This window comes from Aotus nancymaae, unplaced genomic scaffold (genome assembly GCF_030222135.1).
Source record: "Aotus nancymaae isolate 86718 unplaced genomic scaffold, 86718_ANA_hifiasm-v0.15.2.pri h1tg000039l, whole genome shotgun sequence".
NCBI classification, from domain to species: Eukaryota; Metazoa; Chordata; class Mammalia; order Primates; family Aotidae; genus Aotus; species Aotus nancymaae.
The window spans coordinates 3771993-3793338 of record NW_026988453.1 but is presented as its reverse complement, the minus strand read 5'-3'; the positions used below and the strand labels follow the sequence as shown (position 1 = coordinate 3793338).

Here is a 21346-nt window from a genome sequence, read left to right as displayed (position 1 = left end):
GCTAAAAAAAAAAAAAAAAAAAAAAAAAAGAATTCTTAACATGTACCCTGTAAACATCTTGCTACATTGTAGACTCGAAGCAGAAATAAAAGAGGCGCAGTTGAAGGCCAAGGAAGAAATGATGCAAGGAATCCAGATTGCAAAAGAAATGGCTCAGCAAGAGCTTTCTTCTCAAAAAGCTGCATATGAGAGCAAAATAAAAGCATTGGAAGCAGAACTGGTAAAAGGCAGATTTTTTTTTTTTCTGACAGCGTACCCCAAATGATGTGCTGCCTGTAAAGTTGATTATGTCCCTGTAAGGGAACTGGGGGAGATCAGAGATTAGTGACTCAAAGCTACAGTGAATCTTCGTCTTCTTTATTTTTACTTTAAGAAATAAGTCGGGGCTGCTGGGCATGGTGACTCATGCTGTGATCCCAGCACTTTAGGAGCCTGAGGCAGCAGATCACTTGAGCCCAGGAGTTCAAGACCAGCTAGGGGCAATGTAGGGAGACTGGACTCTCCAAAAAGTTTAAAACAATAGCTGGACGTGGTAGCAAGCACCTGTAGTCCCAGCTATTCTGGAGGCTGAGATAGGAGGATCATCTAGCCCAGGGTAGTCAAGGCTGCAGTGAGCCTTGACAGAGTAAGACCCTGTCTCAAAAAAAAGAAAAGTGATAGTAGACAATGGCTACTGGAAGAAGAAGAAAAACAAACAGAGAAACTTCTGTCTTCTAGCCACTTGAGTCATGGCTGTCTCCATGGTTTATTGGAAATTGTGTATTCCCAGAAGCCCATTTTAGAGAATACTCTAAAAAGTTTGATTAGTGATATTTATTTTTAGTTAACCTGAATGAAGTAGAGAAGCTCTAATAGGGCAGCTTTTCTATTAGTGAGTTGTTGTACATTGATTAGAGAAAGGGATTTTTATACTTTTTTGTTACCATTTTTGCCTGAGTTATTTTTTATTATTGTTCTTTAAAGAGAGAAGAGTCTCAAAGGAAAAAAATACAGGAAATAAATAACCAGAAGTCTAATCACAAAATTGAGGAATTAGAAAAGGCAAAGCAGCATCTTGAACAGGAAATATATTTCAACAAAAAGCGATTAGAAATGGAGACTTTGGCTACAAAACAGGTGATTTCATTGTATAGCCAGTTTGCTCTATTCTGAGAAAAAGCAGGTTTGTTTTTTTTTTTCCTAAAAGAATTTGCTTATAGTATGTTGACAGAAGAGAGCCAAATCGGGGTTTGTAGATGTGTAGATGAGAAAAGTTCTTCTTGCCTTATATCCTGGTGCTGCTCACAGATCTGCTCACACATATCACATAGAGATTTTGAAAGAGACAGACTTGTTATCTCCAGCTAGTTCCACTCCAGTTTTCTCTTTTTACGCATCTACAACTATCTGGTCATCAGTCATGCCAAGTAGTTTGAATAAGTGAAATAGTACTAGGGCACATAGAGGAAGGAAGAAAGGCACAGCTCCTACGCTGGGTCACATCTTGATGTCACAATGAAACATCTGCTTGTGGAAAGAGCAGCAAGCAGGCTGTTTCCTAGAAGAACTCACAGTATGGCGTTTGTTACCTCAGTCTTATGAGCTCAGGCACCTGCTGTGTCTTTGAGGACAGAGGCATCTCTCACACACAGGCCACCTCACACTAATCAATTTCACAAGCCTAAGGGATAAAACCAGCATGTTAATACCTTCAGGCACCTTACTGTCAACATTTTTGGTCATTCTTTCTATGAGTGGTTCTTGAAGTGTGGTCCCTAGACCAGCAACTTCAACATTACCTTGGGAACATGTAAGAAATGCAGATTTTTAGGCCCCACTCCAGAACTTCAGCAGAAACTGGGAGTGGGGCACAGAACCTATTTTAAGAAGCCCTGTGGGATATTCTGATGAACACTAAAGTTTGCAAGCCACTGTTTTGATTCCTTATATCTTAATCTTTAGGTTTTACTCTCTCAAATGGCAATTTTACTTCTTTTTTTTTCCAAGTTTGTGGGGTCGAGGAAACTAAGGTGGGAGTTAGGGTGGAAGAAAATACTCCTAATAATTGCAAAGTATGGGTACCATAATACAGTTATTATACATCTGCTAGTCAACTCCTGGACACAAAGTGGCTAGTGAACCACCTCAGAGAGTTTTAGGGGACTTGAACAACAATTATTATTACTGGGCTTATAATACTTATTTGTGCTAAACTAGATTTCTTGTGTCTTTTAAATTTAAATTATTTAGTCAACAAATGTTCTTGGGTATGGCCTTTTTTTTCTTTTTAAAACAGTTTGTCCTTTCTTCTTTTTTTCCTGCTTTGTTGGGTTTTCTTATTTTTAATTTTTTATTTCAATAGCTTTAGGAGTACAAATGGTTTTTGGTTACGTGGATGAATTGTATAGTGGTGAAGTCTAGGATTTTAGTGCACCTGTTACCTGAGTAGTGTACATTGTACCCAATAGATAGTTTTTCATTCCTTGCCCCCTCCCACCCTTCCTCTTTCTGAGTCTTCAGTGTCCATTGTATCAGGGGTCCCCAACCCCTTGGGCCACACAGTCTGTGACCTGTTGGGAACCAGGCCGCACAGCAGGAGGTCAGCAGCAGGCAAGCAAGCATTACTATCTGAGCTCTGCCTCCTGTCAGATCAATGGCAGCGTCACATTCTTATAGGAGGGCAAACCCTATTGTGAACTGCACACACTTCACAATTTAGGTTACACGCTCCTTATGAGAACCTAATACCTGATGATCTGAGCTAGAAGCGTTTCATCCTGAAACCAACCCCTGCCCCACTGTCCGTGGAAACATTGTCTTCCACCAAACCAGTCCCTGGTGCCAGAAAGGTTGGGGACTGCTGCTTTATACCACTCTATATGCCTTTGCATACCCACAGCTTAGGTCTCACTTATAAGTGAGGACATGTGATATTTGGTTTTCAATTCCTAAGTTACTTCACTTAGAATTATTGCCTCCAGTTCTATTCAAGTTATTGCAAAAATTTCATTCTTTTATGGTTGGGTAGAATTCCATGGTGTGTGTGTGTGTGTGTGTGTGTGTGTGTGTGTATCACATTTTCTTTATCCACTCATTGGTTGATGGACACTTAGGTTGATTCTGTATCTTTGCAATTGTGAATTGTGCTGTGATAAGCATATACATGCAGGAGTCTTTTTGATATAATGACTCGTTTTCTTTTTTTTTCCTAGTTTTTTTTAACTTCTATCAATGAGAAGAAAAAAGATTAATTTATGTCATCAAAAATCTCTAATGATATTGTTGTGGGGAAAAATTATAAGGAAATTTTATAAATAATTTTTAAAAGCTTATTGTGTTTAATAAAACACATAAAACATGTTAACTAGGCTGGGCACGGTGGTTCACGCCTGTAATTCCAACAGTTTGGGAGGCCGAGGCAGGCAGGTCACCTGAGGTTGGGAGTTTGAGACCAACCTGACCAACACGGAGAAACCCCATTTCTACTAAAAATACAAAATTAGCCGGGCGTGGTGACTTGTGCCTGTAATTTCAGCTTCTCGGGAGGCTGAGGCAGGAGAATTGCTTGAATTCGGGAAGCGGAGGTTGCGGTGAGCTGAGATGGTGCCACTGCACTCCAGCCTGGGCAACAAGAGCAAAGCTCCATCTCAAAAGCCAAAAAGCAAAACCCAAAAAACCATGTTAACTATATAGGCTTAATAAAACGTGTACTATAAAATGAGGTTTGCTATAGTGTGTTATTATTATCAATCTGGTGTTTTCTAAAATAGGCTTTATTGTGTATATTTAAGTTATACAATGTTATGAGATATATAAATAGTAAAATGGTTACTATAGTGAAGCAAATTAACATGTCCATCATCTCAATATGGTGTTATAATTTCTCTCTTTGCATATTCTCACGCGGGGGTCTGTATGAATGAATATCAATTAGGCTTTAGAAGACCATAGCATCCGCCATGCAAGAATTCTGGAAGCTTTAGAAACTGAAAAGCAAAAAATTGCTAAAGAAGTACAAATTCTACAGCAGAATCGGAGTAATAGGGATAAAACTTTTACAAGTGAGTGTATGCTGATTTTAGTAAATATTTTCTAAAATTATGCATGTTTTTATATGTAAATAATTACTAAAATGTTAGCATTAGTTGCCTTTATATATTCAAACTATTTTATTCTAGTTTTTAACTTTTCTGGATCTAAATACATTTGTATGAGTAGTTGTTTTTGAATATTCAGTTTTTGGAATATTTATTATATCAATGCTTTAGACTGAATGTTTGTGTCCCCCCAAAATTTATATGTTGAATTTATCACCTCCAAGGCAGTGGTGTTAGGAAGTTGGGGGCTTTGGTAGGTGAGTAAATCGTGAGGGTGGAACCCTTATAGAATTAGTGCCCCTATAAAAGAAATCACAGAGTGTTCCCTCACCTCTTCCACCAAGTGAGGACAGAGCATGAAGACGGTAGTCTGCAACCCAGAACAGGGCCCTCACCTGAACCTGACTGAGGCTGGAACCTTGATCTCAGACTTCCAGCCTCCTGAACTGTGAGCAATAAATTTCTGTTGTTTATAAGCCACCCAGTCTGCCAATTTCTTAATAGTACTGCAACTGAGCAAATAGTAAGCAAAATTTCAATGTGCAGCATGTCTTTTTAAAAAACATCTTATTCTAATTCTTAATCCTTGTTTTTATGTCTGTTAATAGTTGTGCTTAATCATGGAGCACTTTGTGTTTTTTTCACTTAGACATTTTTTTCTTAAGAGATAATTTTTTTCTAGCTTTACTGAGGTATAATTAACAAATAAAAATTATGTGTATTTAAGGAGTACAACATGATGTTTTTAATACATTGCAAATGATTACCAAAATCAAGCTAGTAACATATTTATCACTTCACCTATTTTTTTTTTTTTTTGTCATGAGGACACTTAGGATATACTCTCTTATTTCAAGTATACAATATAGTATTATTAATTATAGGCAATTTTCTGTATGTTAGACCTCCAGAGTGTATTCATCCTGCATAACTGAAACTTTGTACCCTTTGACTGACATCTTCCCATTCTCCTGTCCTGTATTTCCTGGTAACCATCATTCTACTCTCTGTGCCTATGAGTACAACATTTTTAGATTCCACGTGTAAGTGAGATCATATAGTATTTATCTTTCTATGTCTGGCTTATTTCACTTTTGGTAGTGTTATTAGAGTTTTCTACATGTAAGATCATGTAATCTGTAAACAAACAATTTTACTTCTTCCTTCTCAGTTTGGATACCTTTTATCTCTTTTTCTTGCCCAACTGGTTTTGTTGGAACTTCCAGTACTATGTTGAATACATGCCACCTCCCTGCCTATTTTATTTTATTTTATAGAGATAGGGTGTTGCTAAGTTGAAGGCCTTGAACTTCTGGCCTTCAAGTGATCCTCCTGCCTCAACCTCCCAAAATGTTGAGATTATAGACATGAGCCACTGCGCCCAGTCAGAATCTTAAATTCAAATTAGGAGCTGGGTGTAGTGGCTTGTGCCTGTAATCCTAGCACTTTGGAAGGCTGAGGCAGGCAGATTGCTTGAGCCCAGGAGTTCAAGACCAGTGAAACCCCATCTCTACAAAATATAAAAATGTTAGCTGGGTGTGGTAGCATGCACCTGTAGTCCCAGCTCCTTGGAAGGCTGAGATGGGAGGATCACTTGACCCTGGGGAGGTCGAGGCTGCAGTGAGCTGTGATCGAGCCACTGCACTACAGCCTGGGCGACAGAGTGAGACCCTGTCTCAAAAAAAAAAAAAAAAGGAAAGTGAAATTGTGCACCAAATTATTTTCCTGTTTTACTTTAATGTTCTGACATATATATGTCTGTGTATGTGTGTGTGTGTGTGTGTGTGTGTATTTAATTTTTAGGCAAAATACAAAAGGATGTGATTCTATATAAGTAAGGCTATAGAATACCCAATACTTGAAAGAATTTAGAAATGAGAAAGAAAAAAGACATTAGAAAAAAAAAATTTGTAGATATTAGAAAGAATATAATTGTCTTTGACTTATCTTTTTTATATCAACTAATTTTCTTACATCTTTCCACAGGCAAAAGACCTCATTTTATAGGAAGAATGTTTTATTTCACCTAATTACTCAAATATCACTTATCCTTTTGCAACACAGAGTTAAAACCATTCATTTAAAATCAGAAATTTGTTTTTTTAGAAATTGTTTTGCCTAATTGTTAGTGCCCATGTATGTATTTTGAATCTTTTCTATGTGCTTTTTATTAGTACAGACAACTTGGAGCTCTATGAAACTCTCAATGATGATTCAGGAAGCCAATGCTATTAGCAGCAAATTGAAAACATATTATGTTTTTGGCAGGTGAGTAATTAATTATCCTGATTATAAATGTTTTCAACAAGTTGGCCTTTATATCATTTAGTTTCTCTAAAGCCCATTCTACAACTGTAGAAACTCTCAATGATGATTCAGGAAGCCAATGCTATTAGCAGCAAATTGAAAACTTACTATGTTTTTGGCAGGTGAGTAATTAATTATCCCGATTATAAATGTTTTAAACAAGTTGGCCTTTGTATCATTTGGTTTCTCTAAAGTCCATTCTACAGCTGTAGGAAAGAACTGGTATCAGAATCCCCAGTGAAGCTTAGACTCTCCTTTCAGAGCTCATTCTGGAGTAAGAGAGATTTCAACAATTAATATACTAGTTATTTATAAATAGAATAATTTTAGTTGTTTTAGGAATTTGCTCATTTTCTTTTGAGCTGAAAAGTTAGGCTGAGGCAGGAGAATCACTTGAACCCAGGAGGCGGAGGTTGTAGTGAGCCGAGAGCGCCATTGCACTCTAGCCTGGGCAACAGTGCAAGACTCCATCTCAAAAAAAAAAAAAGTTTATCAGTATTCCACTGTTCAAAAGGAATATACCTTATTAGAATTTTTTATTTTAAAAGAATTTTATGTTTTTTTATATGGTATATACTTATATGATTAGTACTATAATAAAAATACTTAACTGTGGAAAGACTTCATCAGTGGACACAATTTTTAGGGAAATTATTCTACTTTAGAAAACTCTTAGTATAAATGGATGTGTATGTTTCAGGATAATCTTTTTTTGTTTGTTTTTCTTTCAGACATGATGCGTCAGATAAAAGTAGTTCTGACACTTCTATTCGGGTTCGTAACCTAAAACTAGGAATCTCAACATTCTGGAGTCTGGAAAAGTTTGAATCTAAACTTGCAGCAATGAAAGAACTTTATGAGGTTTGGAATATTATTAAAATCTCTATAAACTTTTTAAAATAAAAAGGTATAAAAGTTCAAGTATCTGCTTTTGGTGAAAAAAAATATATGTAAAAGTGACATAGTCTCCATATAGAAATTTGGAAAATAAAAGGCAGTCTGTCAATTCCTTAAACCAACCAGTATTAACAATTATATATATTTACTTTTGCATTTAAATGGAGTTTTATTGGGTTGTTTTAATACAGTCTAGGTATAATAGAGAAATTTAATAGCTGAATCTATTGTTATAATTGTATATTTTTAAATTTTTTACATTTAAGTTAAGGAAAGAAGAAATTTGTTAGACATAAATCATATTACATCATTTGAAATGATCTTCTTATGCCTAATATACATTTTTGCATATTTACATTTCTCTGTTGCTGTGCTTTGCGTGCTTCCAACTGTCTACTGCCTATTATAGTCACAACTAAAAAATCTCTGTACATATTAGTTTTAAATATCTTATTTTCCCATCTTTTATTTTCCAAAATGAAACTAAAAATGTGAATACATTTGGATGCTCACCAACAAATTGCTTGCCAGAAATACTGCCATTTACCAATGTTACCAGTTTGCATTTTACCAGTGTGTGTGTGCGTGTTTTAATAGAGACAAAGTCTTGCTATGTTACCCAGGCTAGTCTTGAACTCCTGGCTTCAAACAGTCCTCTCAGCCTCCCAAAGTGTCGAGATTACAAGCATGAGCCATTGTGTCCAACCTGTATTTTAATACCTAGTAAATCTGGCGATTTGACTCTTGTTTCTTTATGGGTTAAGTATGTGTTCATGCCCTTTGAATTTTTTGTTAAATGAAATGTAGGAAATTAGCTAATATAGCTATAAAAGTTATTTCCATATTTTGATAAGCCTTTATATTTATCATATATATTTTTTTCCTGATTATATCATCTTTTTTTGGTTTCATTTTGTTATGCAGGCATTTTTAATTTGGTAAATTTGAATCCATCTATTATTCCAGAGATCTTACTGCAACATTTTACAACCCCTGCATTTTCTTTTAATTAAAAAAAAAAAAATTCACATCTTCGAATCACATGGAATTTATTATGGTGTTTTGTGAGTGGTATGAATTTAAAGTTTATGTCATTATCTAATTGTCCATAAAATTATCCCTAAAAGAGTTGCAACATATATTAAATTGTTGCATTGCTACTACTTGTCAAATATACTACCTTTAAATAATGTGACTCTATATTGAACTATATACTACTTAGATCATTATAGTAATGAAGGTATTATATGGAAAAACTTAGAGGATGCTGCCAAATTGTAGCCTAACACTTGAATTGTTTAATGGAAAAATGAAAATAAAAATAAAATAAAACAAAGGAAAACAATTAAATTCATTTTATCATTATAAGATAAAAGCCATAATTAATGAATTAGAAATTAATAAATATAAGTTCTTATTCTTTGAAAATATAAATGTGATTTCAGAAATGAGAAGTGGCATTTAAGTAAACATAAAGAAAACATTTAAAAATTATATTACCTATAAAACTTTATGCTAATAAATTTGACAATTTCCTACAAAGAAGAGACTTTTTAAAAAAAGATAAATTATGAAAGTTGACTTGATAGGTGAATAACCATGCAGTAATTTGAAATGTTAGTCAACAGACTGCCCTCAAAAAAAAAAAAATAAAAGTATAGGAAGAGAGGTGATAATCTCAGACACTCTTAGGAGTAAGCTCTTTTAAATTGCCAAAGAACAGGTCAATCTTATTCTGTTTAAACTGTTCTAGATTAAACTATTCTAGAACATAGCAATAAAGTATCGCAGTTTATCTTATGCTTGAATAACTGATTAAAAACAAAACAAGCAAAAACTACAAAAACTGAAATGATGACTCAAAAGAAAATTACCAACCAATCTTTTTTTTTGAGACAGAGTCTTGCTCTGTCGCCCAGGCTATAGTGCAGTGGTGCAGTCTTGGTTCACTGCAACCTCCGCCTCCCAGGTTCAAGTGATTCTCCTCTCAGCATCCCAAGTAGCTGGGACTACAGGCACACACCATCACAACCAACTAATTTTTGTATTTTGAGTATAGTTGAGGTTTCACCATGTTGGCCAGGTTGGTCTTGATCTCTGGACCTCCTGATCCTCCTGCCTTGGCCTCCCAAAGTGCTGGGATTACAGGCATGAGCCACTGCACCTGGCCTACCAACCAATCTTAATATGAACACAGCTATAAAAATTCTAGAAGAAATTTTAACAGGGCCGGGCATAGTGGCTAACGCCTGTAATCCCAACACTTTGGGAGGCTGAAGCTAGAGGATCACTTGAGCCCAGGAGTTCACGACCGTCTGGGTAGCATAGTTTTTGTTAGTTTGCCTGTTTGTTTTGAGATGGAGTATTGCCCTGTTACCCAGGCTGGAGTGCAGTGGTGCAATCTTGGCTCACTGCAACCTCCACCTCCCAGGTTCAAACGATTCTTGTTCCTCAGCCTCCTGAGTAGCTGAGATTACAAGCACATACCATCATGCCCAGCTAATTTCTGTTTGTATTTTTAGTAGAGTCGGCATTTCACCATGTTGGCCACACTGATCTCAAACTTCTGACCTCAGCTGATCTGCCTGCCTTGGCCTCTCAAAGTGCTGGGATTACAGATGTGAGCCAGCATGCCTGGCCAACCTTGTCTCTTTTACAAAAATTCTAAAAATTACACAGATGTGGTGGTGTGTGCCTGTAGTCCTAACTGCTTGGAAGGCTGAGGTGAGAGGATTGCTTGAACCTGGAAGGTCAAGGCTGCCTTCTAATCCCAGCACTTTGGGAGACTGAGGTGGGAGGATCACTTGAGCCCAAGAGTTTGATACCAGCCTTGTCTCTACGAAAGGAAAAAAAGAGAATCTTACACCATCAAGAAGTAGGGTTTATTCCAGAAACGCAAGGGTATATTCATAAGAGAAAATCCAAAAAGGCTGAAAGGAATCATACCAAAGTATTGATAATATTTATGTATAAATGATGGGTTTATGAGTGGTTTTAATTTTTTTCTTTGTGTTTATATGTATTAATAATTTCAAAATTTTCTACAATTAATATGAATTGCTTGTGTTTTTAGAACAACAAAAGCAGTATGGAGGTCATTTGATTATGCTTGCCTTGATACATACTTTAAAACCTAGTTGTTGAATTACCCTAGGTTTAACTTACGTCTTGCTTTTAACCATTCATTGCAATTGTTTTAACTCATTTTTCTGTTTAATGATACTGTCTCCGAATCAAGTTCTATGTAGCATTTTGGTAGAATTGTAATTATTATTACTTTAAATATATAAAATATAGATTATAATCCTGATCAATATATTCAACCAGGAAGTGACTATCTCTTAATTTTGTCAGGTTATTCTTTTATGTCTCTGCTGAGGATTCTATTGTTTGTGTTTTTATTATTCTTATGAATTCCAAGTTTATTATTCCTGAATTATTTAATGATTTCTATTGTTTTTATTAAAAGTAGATATCTTTTAATATCATCCCCATCATCATATGATTGATTTTTAATTTGATCAGGAATGATTTTTTTAGACCTATCAGATAATATATAATCTTGCTAATTTTATGGTTTAAATGTAACAAAGGATTTAATCTTTTTTTCTTAGTTGCTAAGCATTTTTCTCCCCAAATTAACTGAAACTGTATATTGTATTTTTCTTAGAGTAATGGTAGTAACAGGGGTGAATATGTCTTTTGTGATCCTGAAGACGAATGGGAACCCGACATTACAGATGCAGCAGTTTCTTCACTTTCTAGAAGGAGGTAAAGACATTTTTATTACTGGTTTTCTTGCTTTGTGTGTGTGTGTGTGTGTAAATTGTATTATTTTAAAAGAACTGTTGTCATGGTAGATATGTCTGGACAAAAAACCCAGAAATATAAGAGGAATAGTATGTTAATGGTCATTACAGCACTTAGGGCATTAAATGGTTTATTAGTCAGTTATAAGATAAACCAAATATGGTTGTTTCATCATATAAGCCTTAAGAGCAACTTAGGGTAGCATAAATTAAATTTTCCATAAAAATGAGTAGTATTTATTACTTTTAAATTACCCTTTATCAAGAACTTGGCGTCTTCTATGATATTTTCTTTTAAGTTACAGAATTTTAAATGCAGTGAAGTTAGTATGAACTCCATGAAAGAATAAATCATGGTGATAGACCACTTCTATATATAACAAATGTTGCTTATTAACTCGAAACATAAAAGACTTCCATGGTGAATAATGGATGCTTTTCAAGGAAAAACTAGTTCTGCTTAGACCTCAGATGCTTAGATTATATAGAGAAGCAAAATGGTATCATGGAAAGGCCTTGGAGCCAATTTAGCCTCCTAGTTTGGTTTGGTTTTTAAGCGAATGTTTCTTTGATGACTACTGTCTGCCATGCCCTGAGGAAGCAAAGATGAATACAAAATATCCCCTGTCCTGAAAGGCCAGGAATTGAGGAAAGTAGAGGCAGGAGCAGTTGACAAAAACCTGAACTGAGGCTGGACAGAAGGATTTTAAATGCAGTGAAGAGGAAAGTCGAGTTTTCTGCTTATTCAGGCTGCAGAATCAATAGGATGTGGAGACTGGCTATTGGGCTGAAGGTGTGAGGGGTGCAAGGATGACTCCTGGTTTTAAATTGGGTGACTGCCAGGAGGGAAGTGGTGTTGCCTGAGATGGAGCATAAGAGGAGTTTAATTTTAAATATGAAGAATTTGAAATATTCTCAAGGGACATCCAGGTGTATATTCAGGTTTAGAACTTTGGTGGATGGAGCTGGGGATTTTCAGGATATAAGGGTCAATAGTGTTCATCTGTCAGCAGAAGCATTATAGTTATTAAGAGCATTTATTAAATACTTACTAAGCCTTGTCTCACCTAGTACTCACCACAAACTATGAAGTAGATATTGTCATTACCCTCATTTTACAGATGAAGAAACTGAGAATTTAGAGAATTTAGAGAATTTAGAGACATTAAGTGACGTGTGCAAAGTCACAGCACTGATACGAGGAAGAGCTGGTACTCAAATCTGATTTTCTTAACTGCTATGCCATATCGCCTCTTCATTGCATGTGAAAGAGTAGCATCCTCTGTTTAAACGAATTGTTTTATGTTTTCTTAAACTTCATTGCCTTCAGCTGCAGATCAGGATCCATTTGGTTTTTTTTTTTTTTTTTTTTTTTTTGAGATGGAGTTTCACTCTTGTTGCCCAGGCTGGAGTGCAATAGCGTGATCTAGGCTCACAGCAACCTCCGCCTCCCAGGTTAAAGTGATTCACCTGCCTCAGCCTCCCAAGTAGCTGGGATTACAGGCATGGGCTACCACACCCGGCTAATTTTGTTAGTAGAGACGGAGTTTCCCCACGTTGGTCAGGCTGGTCTTGAACTCCTGACCTCAGGTGATCCACCCGCTTCGGCCTCTCAAAGTGCTGGGATTACAGTTGTGAGCCACTGCACCCAGCCTCCATTTGGGTTTCTAAATTGTTTTAGGCCTATAGCATTGTTTTTGACTTGGCTTATTTTAAACTCATTTATAATTTTCCTTAAAGAGTTGAAACTATTTTATGGCAACTTTCCCCCTATTATTTCTGCTTTGTCACATGCTAACCTCTAAGCTACAATAAGAAATTGCTAACACATAATAAGCATTGTATTTCTGAATGAAATACAATGCATATCTTTTACACAGAAATGATGTATAGGGAACATCACTGAGTATAGGGAACATGTCTGTATCCCCTACCATATAGCATAGTAAAAAGGTCACAAGCTCTGTTATCAGGGTCCTGGATTCTAATCTATGCTCAGTGTGGTCATGGACAAGTGACATTACATCTCTAAGCTTCAGTTTTCTCATCTGTAAAATGAAGACAGTCATATATACCTACTTTATAGGGATTTATCATTAAGATTAAATGAGGTCCTATGTATAGAGCATCTGCTGCTCCTGCTATGTCTGCCGTGACCATCATGATTGACAACATGGGGCTGATGATGATCATGTTGCAGAGTTGTTACAAGGATTAGAGACAGTACATATAAAGCTCCTCTTACAGTGGGTGGGCATTCAATAAATGGCAGTTCTGATTATTATTGGATGCTTAATATGTATTGAATAAGATTAAATCTTAGAATACAGAGAAGCTATGGTTTCTGTCCAATACTGGTAACAGATGATAATATCTTCAAGTGATTTGTCTTGAGGACTTGACAGAGCTGGTCTCTGGCACTGAAGTGAGCTAAAAATGGTCCTTAGGTGAAATTGGGTAGATAGAGCTTGAGATATTTAAGCCAACCTAGAAGAACATAAACCTCCCCAAAATGTAAACCAGACCAACAAATTCATCAGAGAATGATTTATGAATATCTTTGGATTTTAGGATTACTAGTTTTGTATTATTTTTATTATAAACAGATTTAAACTTTGTATATTTAGAAATGTAAATCACAATATGACCATTGATAATTAATGAGCATTAAACTTTTAGCCTACTGAATGTTGGTAATTTACATCTTATTTTCTGTTAACTTTTAAGTAATAATAGGGAATCAGCAGAAGTTTTAAATGTTATCAAAAATCAAAACATCTCAATATGTTCTAAGATTTTGAAATTGGGTATTTTCATTTGACAGAGATATTTTTGGGAACTTCTATATTTTAAAAGTACCATATTTAAAAAAAATGAATTACTCTTAGTCTGAGACCTTGTATATGAAGTTTCAGCCTTGTAAGAATGTTTATGACAGAATTCCAAACTCTGAGAATGCCTGCAGGTAATGGAAACGGTGACAGATTCTTAATTATAGAACTTCTACTGGGCAATGATATGCCACAGTTGTTCTGCAATAAAATAGACTGGTTTGGCTCCCTATAAATTTTGATATATACTGTTGACAGTTAAAAGTAAATTTCCTCCTGAGGTTAAGTAAGAGCTCTTTGAAAGGAATATGACAAGCATTTTATTTGGGTTTAAACATTGTTTAACTATGATATTGTTGCAAGAATAACTGTTTTACTAGTTTAGATTTGCTGTAATCATATACCCTTTTTTCACCCCTAGTAGAAAAACTGTAATATTTGAGAATTGATATTTTCTTTCCCTTTTATCAGTCCTATTTCTGTTTTTTTTTTTTTGTTTTTTTTTTTTTGTAGGAGTTCATGGGGTCAATTTTATATTTGCAACATTTAGGCTACTACTGATTGAATGGTTTGGCTTAATAATCTTTTCAACAAATAGTATTTTTCTTTGAGTGGCTAACAGTAGTAGAGAGTTCTGTTAGGAAAAGTGCTTCAAAGGATCCACTCAGTTTGGATTTAGATCACTGCTTGAGTAGTTTCATTGACATAGGAGTTGGAGTTTGGTTTTAGAAAATTTATAGATGAATGGCAATATAGAGGTAGGCTGCTTTCTCCAGTAGCAGAAAGGGTAGCCTCCATTTTCAAGAAGCAGACAGAAAGAAAATAACACCTTGGACAGTCAAGCAAACTCAAAGCAGAAAGTGGGGCATTTTTATATGCTGAGGAAAAAGAGGTCAGCAAAAAGAGCAAATGGAGATAGAAACATTTCTTCCATTGGTACTACTGCTGCACTTCACAGGTGTCATGCTTTACAGACAGTGTAGCAGATATTTACTTAAATGTTTATTTACCTAAATCACATCCCTGTTTAAAATCTTTCCTTGAAACATTGAGTATACATGGACACAAAGAACTGAACAATAGACACTAGGGCCTATTTGAGGGTGGTAGGTAGGAGGAAGGTGAGGATTGAACAACTGTTTAATACCATCAGGTATTACACCTGTTATCTATGTGACAAAATTATCTGTAGACCACACCCCCACAGCACGAAATTTACCCATGTAACGAACCTGCACATGTACCCCTTAATCCTAAAATAAAAGTTGGAGAGAAAATAAATAAATCCTAACTTGGCCACTTAAAAAAATAAGATAAAATCCTTTCCTGGATAATTTGCTCAGGATAAAATCCCAGCTTTATTGACATACGAAGACCACCTCAAGCTGGCCCCTGCACACCTCCCAGCCTCATCCCTTGCTGCTCTGTCTCTTACATCATGGGCCGCAGTCCTTCTGAACCTTGTTTGGTTCTTGGCATTCATTTATCATCGTCTTCCTTCCTGTTGCTTGTGTCTGAGACACTATTCCCTGCTTACGAGGCCTGCCCTCTGTTAGGCTTTTACTCATCCTTGAGGGTCCCTGCTCCAAGGAGGCCCCCCTGACTTCTTGGGCCAGGTCAAGTTCTTTTATAGAGTCTACCACAACACTCTATGCCTTCATCACATTCATCACTTTATTGCAATTATTTGCCTAATTGATCTCTTTTGTTCTGCCTGGAACAGTGCCAATAAACAGTAAAATTCTTAATTAACCAAATGAATTTTTTCCTTTGATAAAAATTTTTAATGAAAAACACACATATGAATGTCCATTTTCTTAGAGAACTTATAAATATTCTTAATATTTATTATCCCATGTGGTATAGAACTAGTAATCTTATGGTTTGTCTTTTTCAGGAGCAGGAGTTTGATGAAGAATAGAAGAATTTCTGGTTGTTTACATGATATACAAGTCCACCCAATTAAGAATTTGCATTCTTCACATTCATCAGGTATTTTTTTCCCCACATTTTTTGTATGACGAGAAAAGCATTAAATCCTAGCTCTACTGTTAAATTTTTTCTTACCCTTGTGCAAATCATTTCATTTCCTGGAAGCTTCTATTTCCTCTAAAATGAGGAGGTTGGATCAACAGCCCCTTCCACTTCAAAAATTCTGTGCTCTGTATAATTTATTTCAGAGTCTTTTAGTAGAGTAACTAATTCAAATGTGGAAGACGTGTATGTTCCAAAATATATGAGAATATTACTTCCTTATAAGTGAAAAAAAGCAAAGTGCAGCAGATTACGTATTCTATCATTTGTGTGAGGAGGAGAAAAAAGAAGATGTGGACACAGATGCCTGTAAATGAATAAGATCTCTCTGGAGAACTACACCAAAACCCCAAAGTGCTGGTTGTATATGGGAGTGTGGGGTTAGGGACAAGACAGGAAGGAAGACACCCTTTTCACTGCATACCCTTTGGTTTCTTCTGAATTTTCATAATGATCTATGTATCATCTATCCCAAAATTATTTTAATTTTTTTAAAAGTTAAGGAATTATTCCTCTGAATAATTATTTTGTACCAATACTTACTATAATGTTAGTTTATCTGTAGAAGGAGAGGATACACTGTAAATTTTGTATGTGTAACTACCTTTAATAATTACAATTTAAATATTACTACCTGCCGGGCCAGGCTCAGTAGCTCACACCTGTAATCCCAGTACTTTGGGAGGCCAAGGTGGGCGGATCACCTGAGGTCAGGAGTTCAAGACCAGCCTGACCAACATGGAGAAACCCTGTCTCTACTGAACATACAAAATTAGCCGGACATTGTGGCATATGCCTGTAATCCCAGCTACTTGGGAGGCTGAGGCAGGAGAATGGCTTGAACCCAGGAGGCGGAGGTTGCAATGAGCCAAGATTGCACGATTGCACTCCAGCCTGGGCAACAAGAGTAAAACTCTGTCTCAAAAAAAGAAATTATTACCTGCTAACAATAGAGTACTATGTAGCAATGAAGAAGAGGGAATGACTGATTCACACAAAACCTGGATGAATTCCAGAAACATAACATTGAGTGAAAGAAGCCAGATCCAAAAGAGTATATACTGCATGATTCCTTTTATATGAAGTTCAAAGACAGGCAAACTAAACCATGGTGACCAAAGCCAGAGTAGTTTAGAATTGAATAGTGTTTACCTCTGTTAGGAGTTAGTAACTGGGAAGAAGAAACCTGTTGGGTTGGGATGGGATGGTGGAAATGTTGTATACAGTACATTGAACTAAGTGGGGTTACAGATGTATGCATATATTAAAAAAATAATCTGTACACTTAAGATATATGCACTTTACAGTACACATATTATACTTAGTAAACAAAAATTTTAAACTAATTATGTAACATAATGTATTTGATAAAGGTTCTGATGGAATATGAGTAGCCATAAAAGGTATTATATCTCATCTTGACTTTAAATTTTAGAAATTAGTGTTTCTTTCAGGAAGATAATTATGATCCTACTACTTATTTAATCTAAGGTAGATTAAAATATGCTGTGGATTTTTTATTACTAGCAAAATAAAAAGGTATATCTGTGGTAACAACTTATTTATTCAAGTATTATTTGAGTATATATTTTACAAAAATAATTTTAAGGAAAGTCAGAGATAGAAAAGGTCTTTGCTTATTTGCAGTTTGCAAAGACAGAAATGGAAACCCACATGTGAACTTAGTAGGACCCCATCTGGGCAGCTGGGAGTGGTGGAAGGGGGACCAGGCCTGGGGGTGAGGGGCTGTACCCTACTGTCTAGCACTTTCTAGCTTTGGGAAGTTGAGCAAGTATCTTAACTTCTGAAATTAAGGGCCATATTTTGCCTGTATTTTTGCAGGTCTTTCTAAAATGTTTTTGTTGTATTTTGGAATGCATTAATACAATTATCTTCTTAAATACAGAATCTATAGTAACTGTTCTCAATGACTATAATATAGTCATTATCATCATAATGTTACTGAGTCATCGTTACTCTACTCTAGCTTTGGGTTTTGTAGCTTTTCTTTTTTCTCTTTCCAAACCAAACTCTTACTTCGTTCTAGTTTTTTTTATATTCCCCACCCTATGCCTTTATTCTACCTCCTTTTAGTTTGCTGCTTTTAAACACCTATAAAGTGGACCAGAAAACTTAATCTTGCCTTAAATAAGAATCATTATACTCATATATTAGCACTCCAGGATAAAGTTATTTCTAGGGGCTCTGAATGAGCTCTTTCAAGCTTTTCATTTACTTCTGGTTTAGACAGTGCTTAGAAAATCCATTTCCCAGAGATGTGCTATATTAACTGTAAATAATCAGTTGGTTTTAGCCTATCTTGATTGTAATATACCTTGAGGAGGAACTATGATAAAGTAGAGGTACTGGGACATTACTTTTGTTTGTTTGTTTGTTTGTTTTGAGACAGAGTTTCACTCTTTTTGCCCAAGCTGGAGTGCAATGGTGGGATCTCGGCTCACTGCAATCCACCTCCTAGGTTCAAGCGATTCTCCTGCCTCAGCCTCCTGAGTAGCTGGAATTACAGGTGCCCACCACCATGTCCAGCTAGCTTTGTATTTTTAGTAGAGATAGAGTTTCACCATATTGGTCAGGCTGGTCTCGAACTCCTGACCTCAGGTGATCTGCCCAACTTGGCCTCCCAAAGTACTGGGATTATAGGCGTGAGCCACCGTGCCTGGCTGAGACATTACTTTTAATATAGTTTATCATTGTTTACTTTTCCAGTTTATGAATCCAATTAAATTTCTAATTTTATTTTATGTAACTGTCATTGGTTTCATCAATTCCAGTTCTTCCGGTGTTAGAGAAAATTAATTCCACTAGACGTAGTGGCATGTGCTTGTAGTCTCATCTACTGTGGAGGCTGAGGCCAAGGGATTGCTTGAGTCCAGGAGTTTGAGGCTCAGTGTGCTATGATCACGCTTGTGAGTAGCCACTACATCCCAGCTTGGGCAACATAGCAAGACCCTGTCTTTCAAAAAAGAAAGAAAGGAAAGAAAATTAATCCCTACCAAAAAGTAAGAGATTAAATCAATGGTTACGTGGGATATTTGGATTCTCTCTTGTCTCATAGTGCAGTTAAGGAGCTACTAAATCTATGGATTGATGCTACTGAGAGGTTAATTGATCCCTGCATGGAATTGTGTTTTCACTTTGGCATATAGAAATCAAGCTGAATTGAAATAAGTATAGCGCCTACTTTGAATTTATTGATCAGTGATCCTATAATATTCTTGCATTAAAACATTTGTTTGAAAGTATTATACCTGAACATTTTTGGAAGAGAAATAGTATACGAGTAACATTAGCAAGCAGCAGAGGGGTAGTTTCTGCAAAATTAACATTATGGAGCACCCTGGAAATGAACATATATAAGTATAGCATGAAAGATATACTCTCAAGTACAGCATAGCATATGATGTTGTAGATACTAATGTTTTTGTTTTTCTAATTCCACAATGAATACAAAAATGCTTTCTTGTAATATATTCAAATAATGCAAAAGTACATAAAGTAAGGATCCCTTTTTTTTTTTTAAAAGAAAGTATTATTCCTGAAAACAAGGCTTAAAATGACTGTTTTCTGTTGATGTAGGTTTAATGGACAAATCAAGCACCATTTACTCAAATTCGGCAGAGTCATTTCTTCCTGGAATTTGCAAAGAATTGATTGGTTCTTCATTAGATTTTCTTGGACAGAGTTATGACGAAGAAAGAACTATAGCAGATAGCCTAATGAATAGTTTTCTTAAAATTTATAATGGGCTACTTGCCATTTCCAAGGCTCATGAAGAACAAGATGAAGAAAGTCAAGATAACTGTAAGAAATCCCACTGCTTTTGTTAACTCACATAAATAATTATTTTCTGCACATTGCACTTTGTTTTGAATGATTATTTGGCACATCTGGCATGCATCTTTTAACTGTGTCAAAATGTTTTAATGTGATCATATATGAGTTATTTTATTTGGATATTATTTCTTCCAGTAATTTTTCTTGTTCTTTCAAAGTGTTTTCTTCTGATCGAGCAACCCAGGCACTTACTATTCAGACTGCATGTGCTTTTGAGCGGCTGGTAGTGCTAATGAAACACTGGCTGAGTGATTTACTGCCTTGTACCAACATAGCAGGACTTGAGGATGAACTGAGACAAGAAGTTAAAAAACTGGGAGGCTACTTACAGTTATTTTTGCAGGTAAATTGATTTGCTTAGTATCATTTGAAGGATTTGTTTGTTTAATAATTATTTATTGACTTTTTTTTTTTTTGAGATGGAGTTTCGCTCTTGTTACCCAGGCTGGAATGCAATGGCGCGATCTCGACTCACCGCAACCTCCGCCTCCTGGGTTCAGGCAATTCTCCTGCCTCAGCCTCCTGAGTAGCTGGGATTACAGGCACGCGCCACCATGCCCAGCTAATTTTTTGTATTTTTAGTAGAGATGGGGTTTCACCATGTTGACCAGGATGGTCTCAATCTCTTGACCTCGTGATCCACCCACCTCGGCCTCCCAAAGTGTTGGGATTACAGGCGTGAGCCACCGTGCCCGGCTATTTATTGACTTTTTACTATCTGTATCTTCCCCCAAATTAGCTCAGTATGATTTTCAAAAGTATATTCTGTTTTGAAGTCCTGAGACAGTGGACGTCTGTAATTGATTTATTGAACAAAGACTTACATGGATGGCTTTCTGTGTACGAGTAGTCCTAAGTGATTTACAAATATTAACTCATTTAATCCTTGTAACAACCCCAGCATTGGGCACTGTTGTTATCACCGTCTTGTAGATGAGGAAATGGAGGCACAGGGAAAATAAATATTCCATCCAGTGTTACCTAACTAGTAAACGACTGAGTTGGATTTGGACCCAGGCAGTCTTGGGCCCAGTTAATGCTCTACCATTATACCATGTTGGCCCTCAATAAGAGATACTGGGAAGAGAGACAGAGTCTTGCTCTAGGTATGGGATTGGGTTTCAACTCATGCTGAATTGGCCATAATCCTGCTGACACAGAGACAAATAATTTTGTTTTCCTGCTTGTCTTGTATCAGATAAGATTAGGTTTGGCTGTGAGAAGAAGTAAGATAAAAGCTTATTCTCTCTCACATAAAATCTAGAGGTAGGCCTGGTGACTCTGCTCCAGAGTCCTCAGGATCCAGGCTCATCCCAGTGCTCCCCTCCACCATGCCCAGAGTGTAGCCCCTGATTTCATGACCCACCATGGAGGAGCCCACCTGAGCTCAGTGCAGCGGGGTGGAAGAAGTGGTGAGAAAGATAGGGCTGAGTTTGCCTTCTTTTAAGGGAAGTTTCTGGAAATCACCATATGCCACATCTATTTATATATCTTTGGCTAGAGCTTTATTATTTGACTACATCTAGCTGCAAGTATC

General features: G+C 36.3%; 1 protein-coding gene across 1 annotated transcript in view; it reads left to right on the top strand.

Moving 5' to 3' along the window:
- KIF14 (kinesin family member 14) overlaps window positions 1–21346 on the top strand; it is a 64457-nt gene that overhangs the window by 31399 nt on the left and 11712 nt on the right. The window contains exons 17-25 of the mRNA XM_012459565.2: window positions 73–220; window positions 964–1116; window positions 3914–4040; window positions 6251–6344; window positions 7115–7244; window positions 10951–11051; window positions 15818–15912; window positions 19552–19776; window positions 19968–20152. Of these exons, the coding sequence (XP_012314988.2) occupies window positions 73–220; window positions 964–1116; window positions 3914–4040; window positions 6251–6344; window positions 7115–7244; window positions 10951–11051; window positions 15818–15912; window positions 19552–19776; window positions 19968–20152 (1258 nt within the window). The remainder of the gene's footprint in view (window positions 1–72; window positions 221–963; window positions 1117–3913; window positions 4041–6250; window positions 6345–7114; window positions 7245–10950; window positions 11052–15817; window positions 15913–19551; window positions 19777–19967; window positions 20153–21346) is intronic.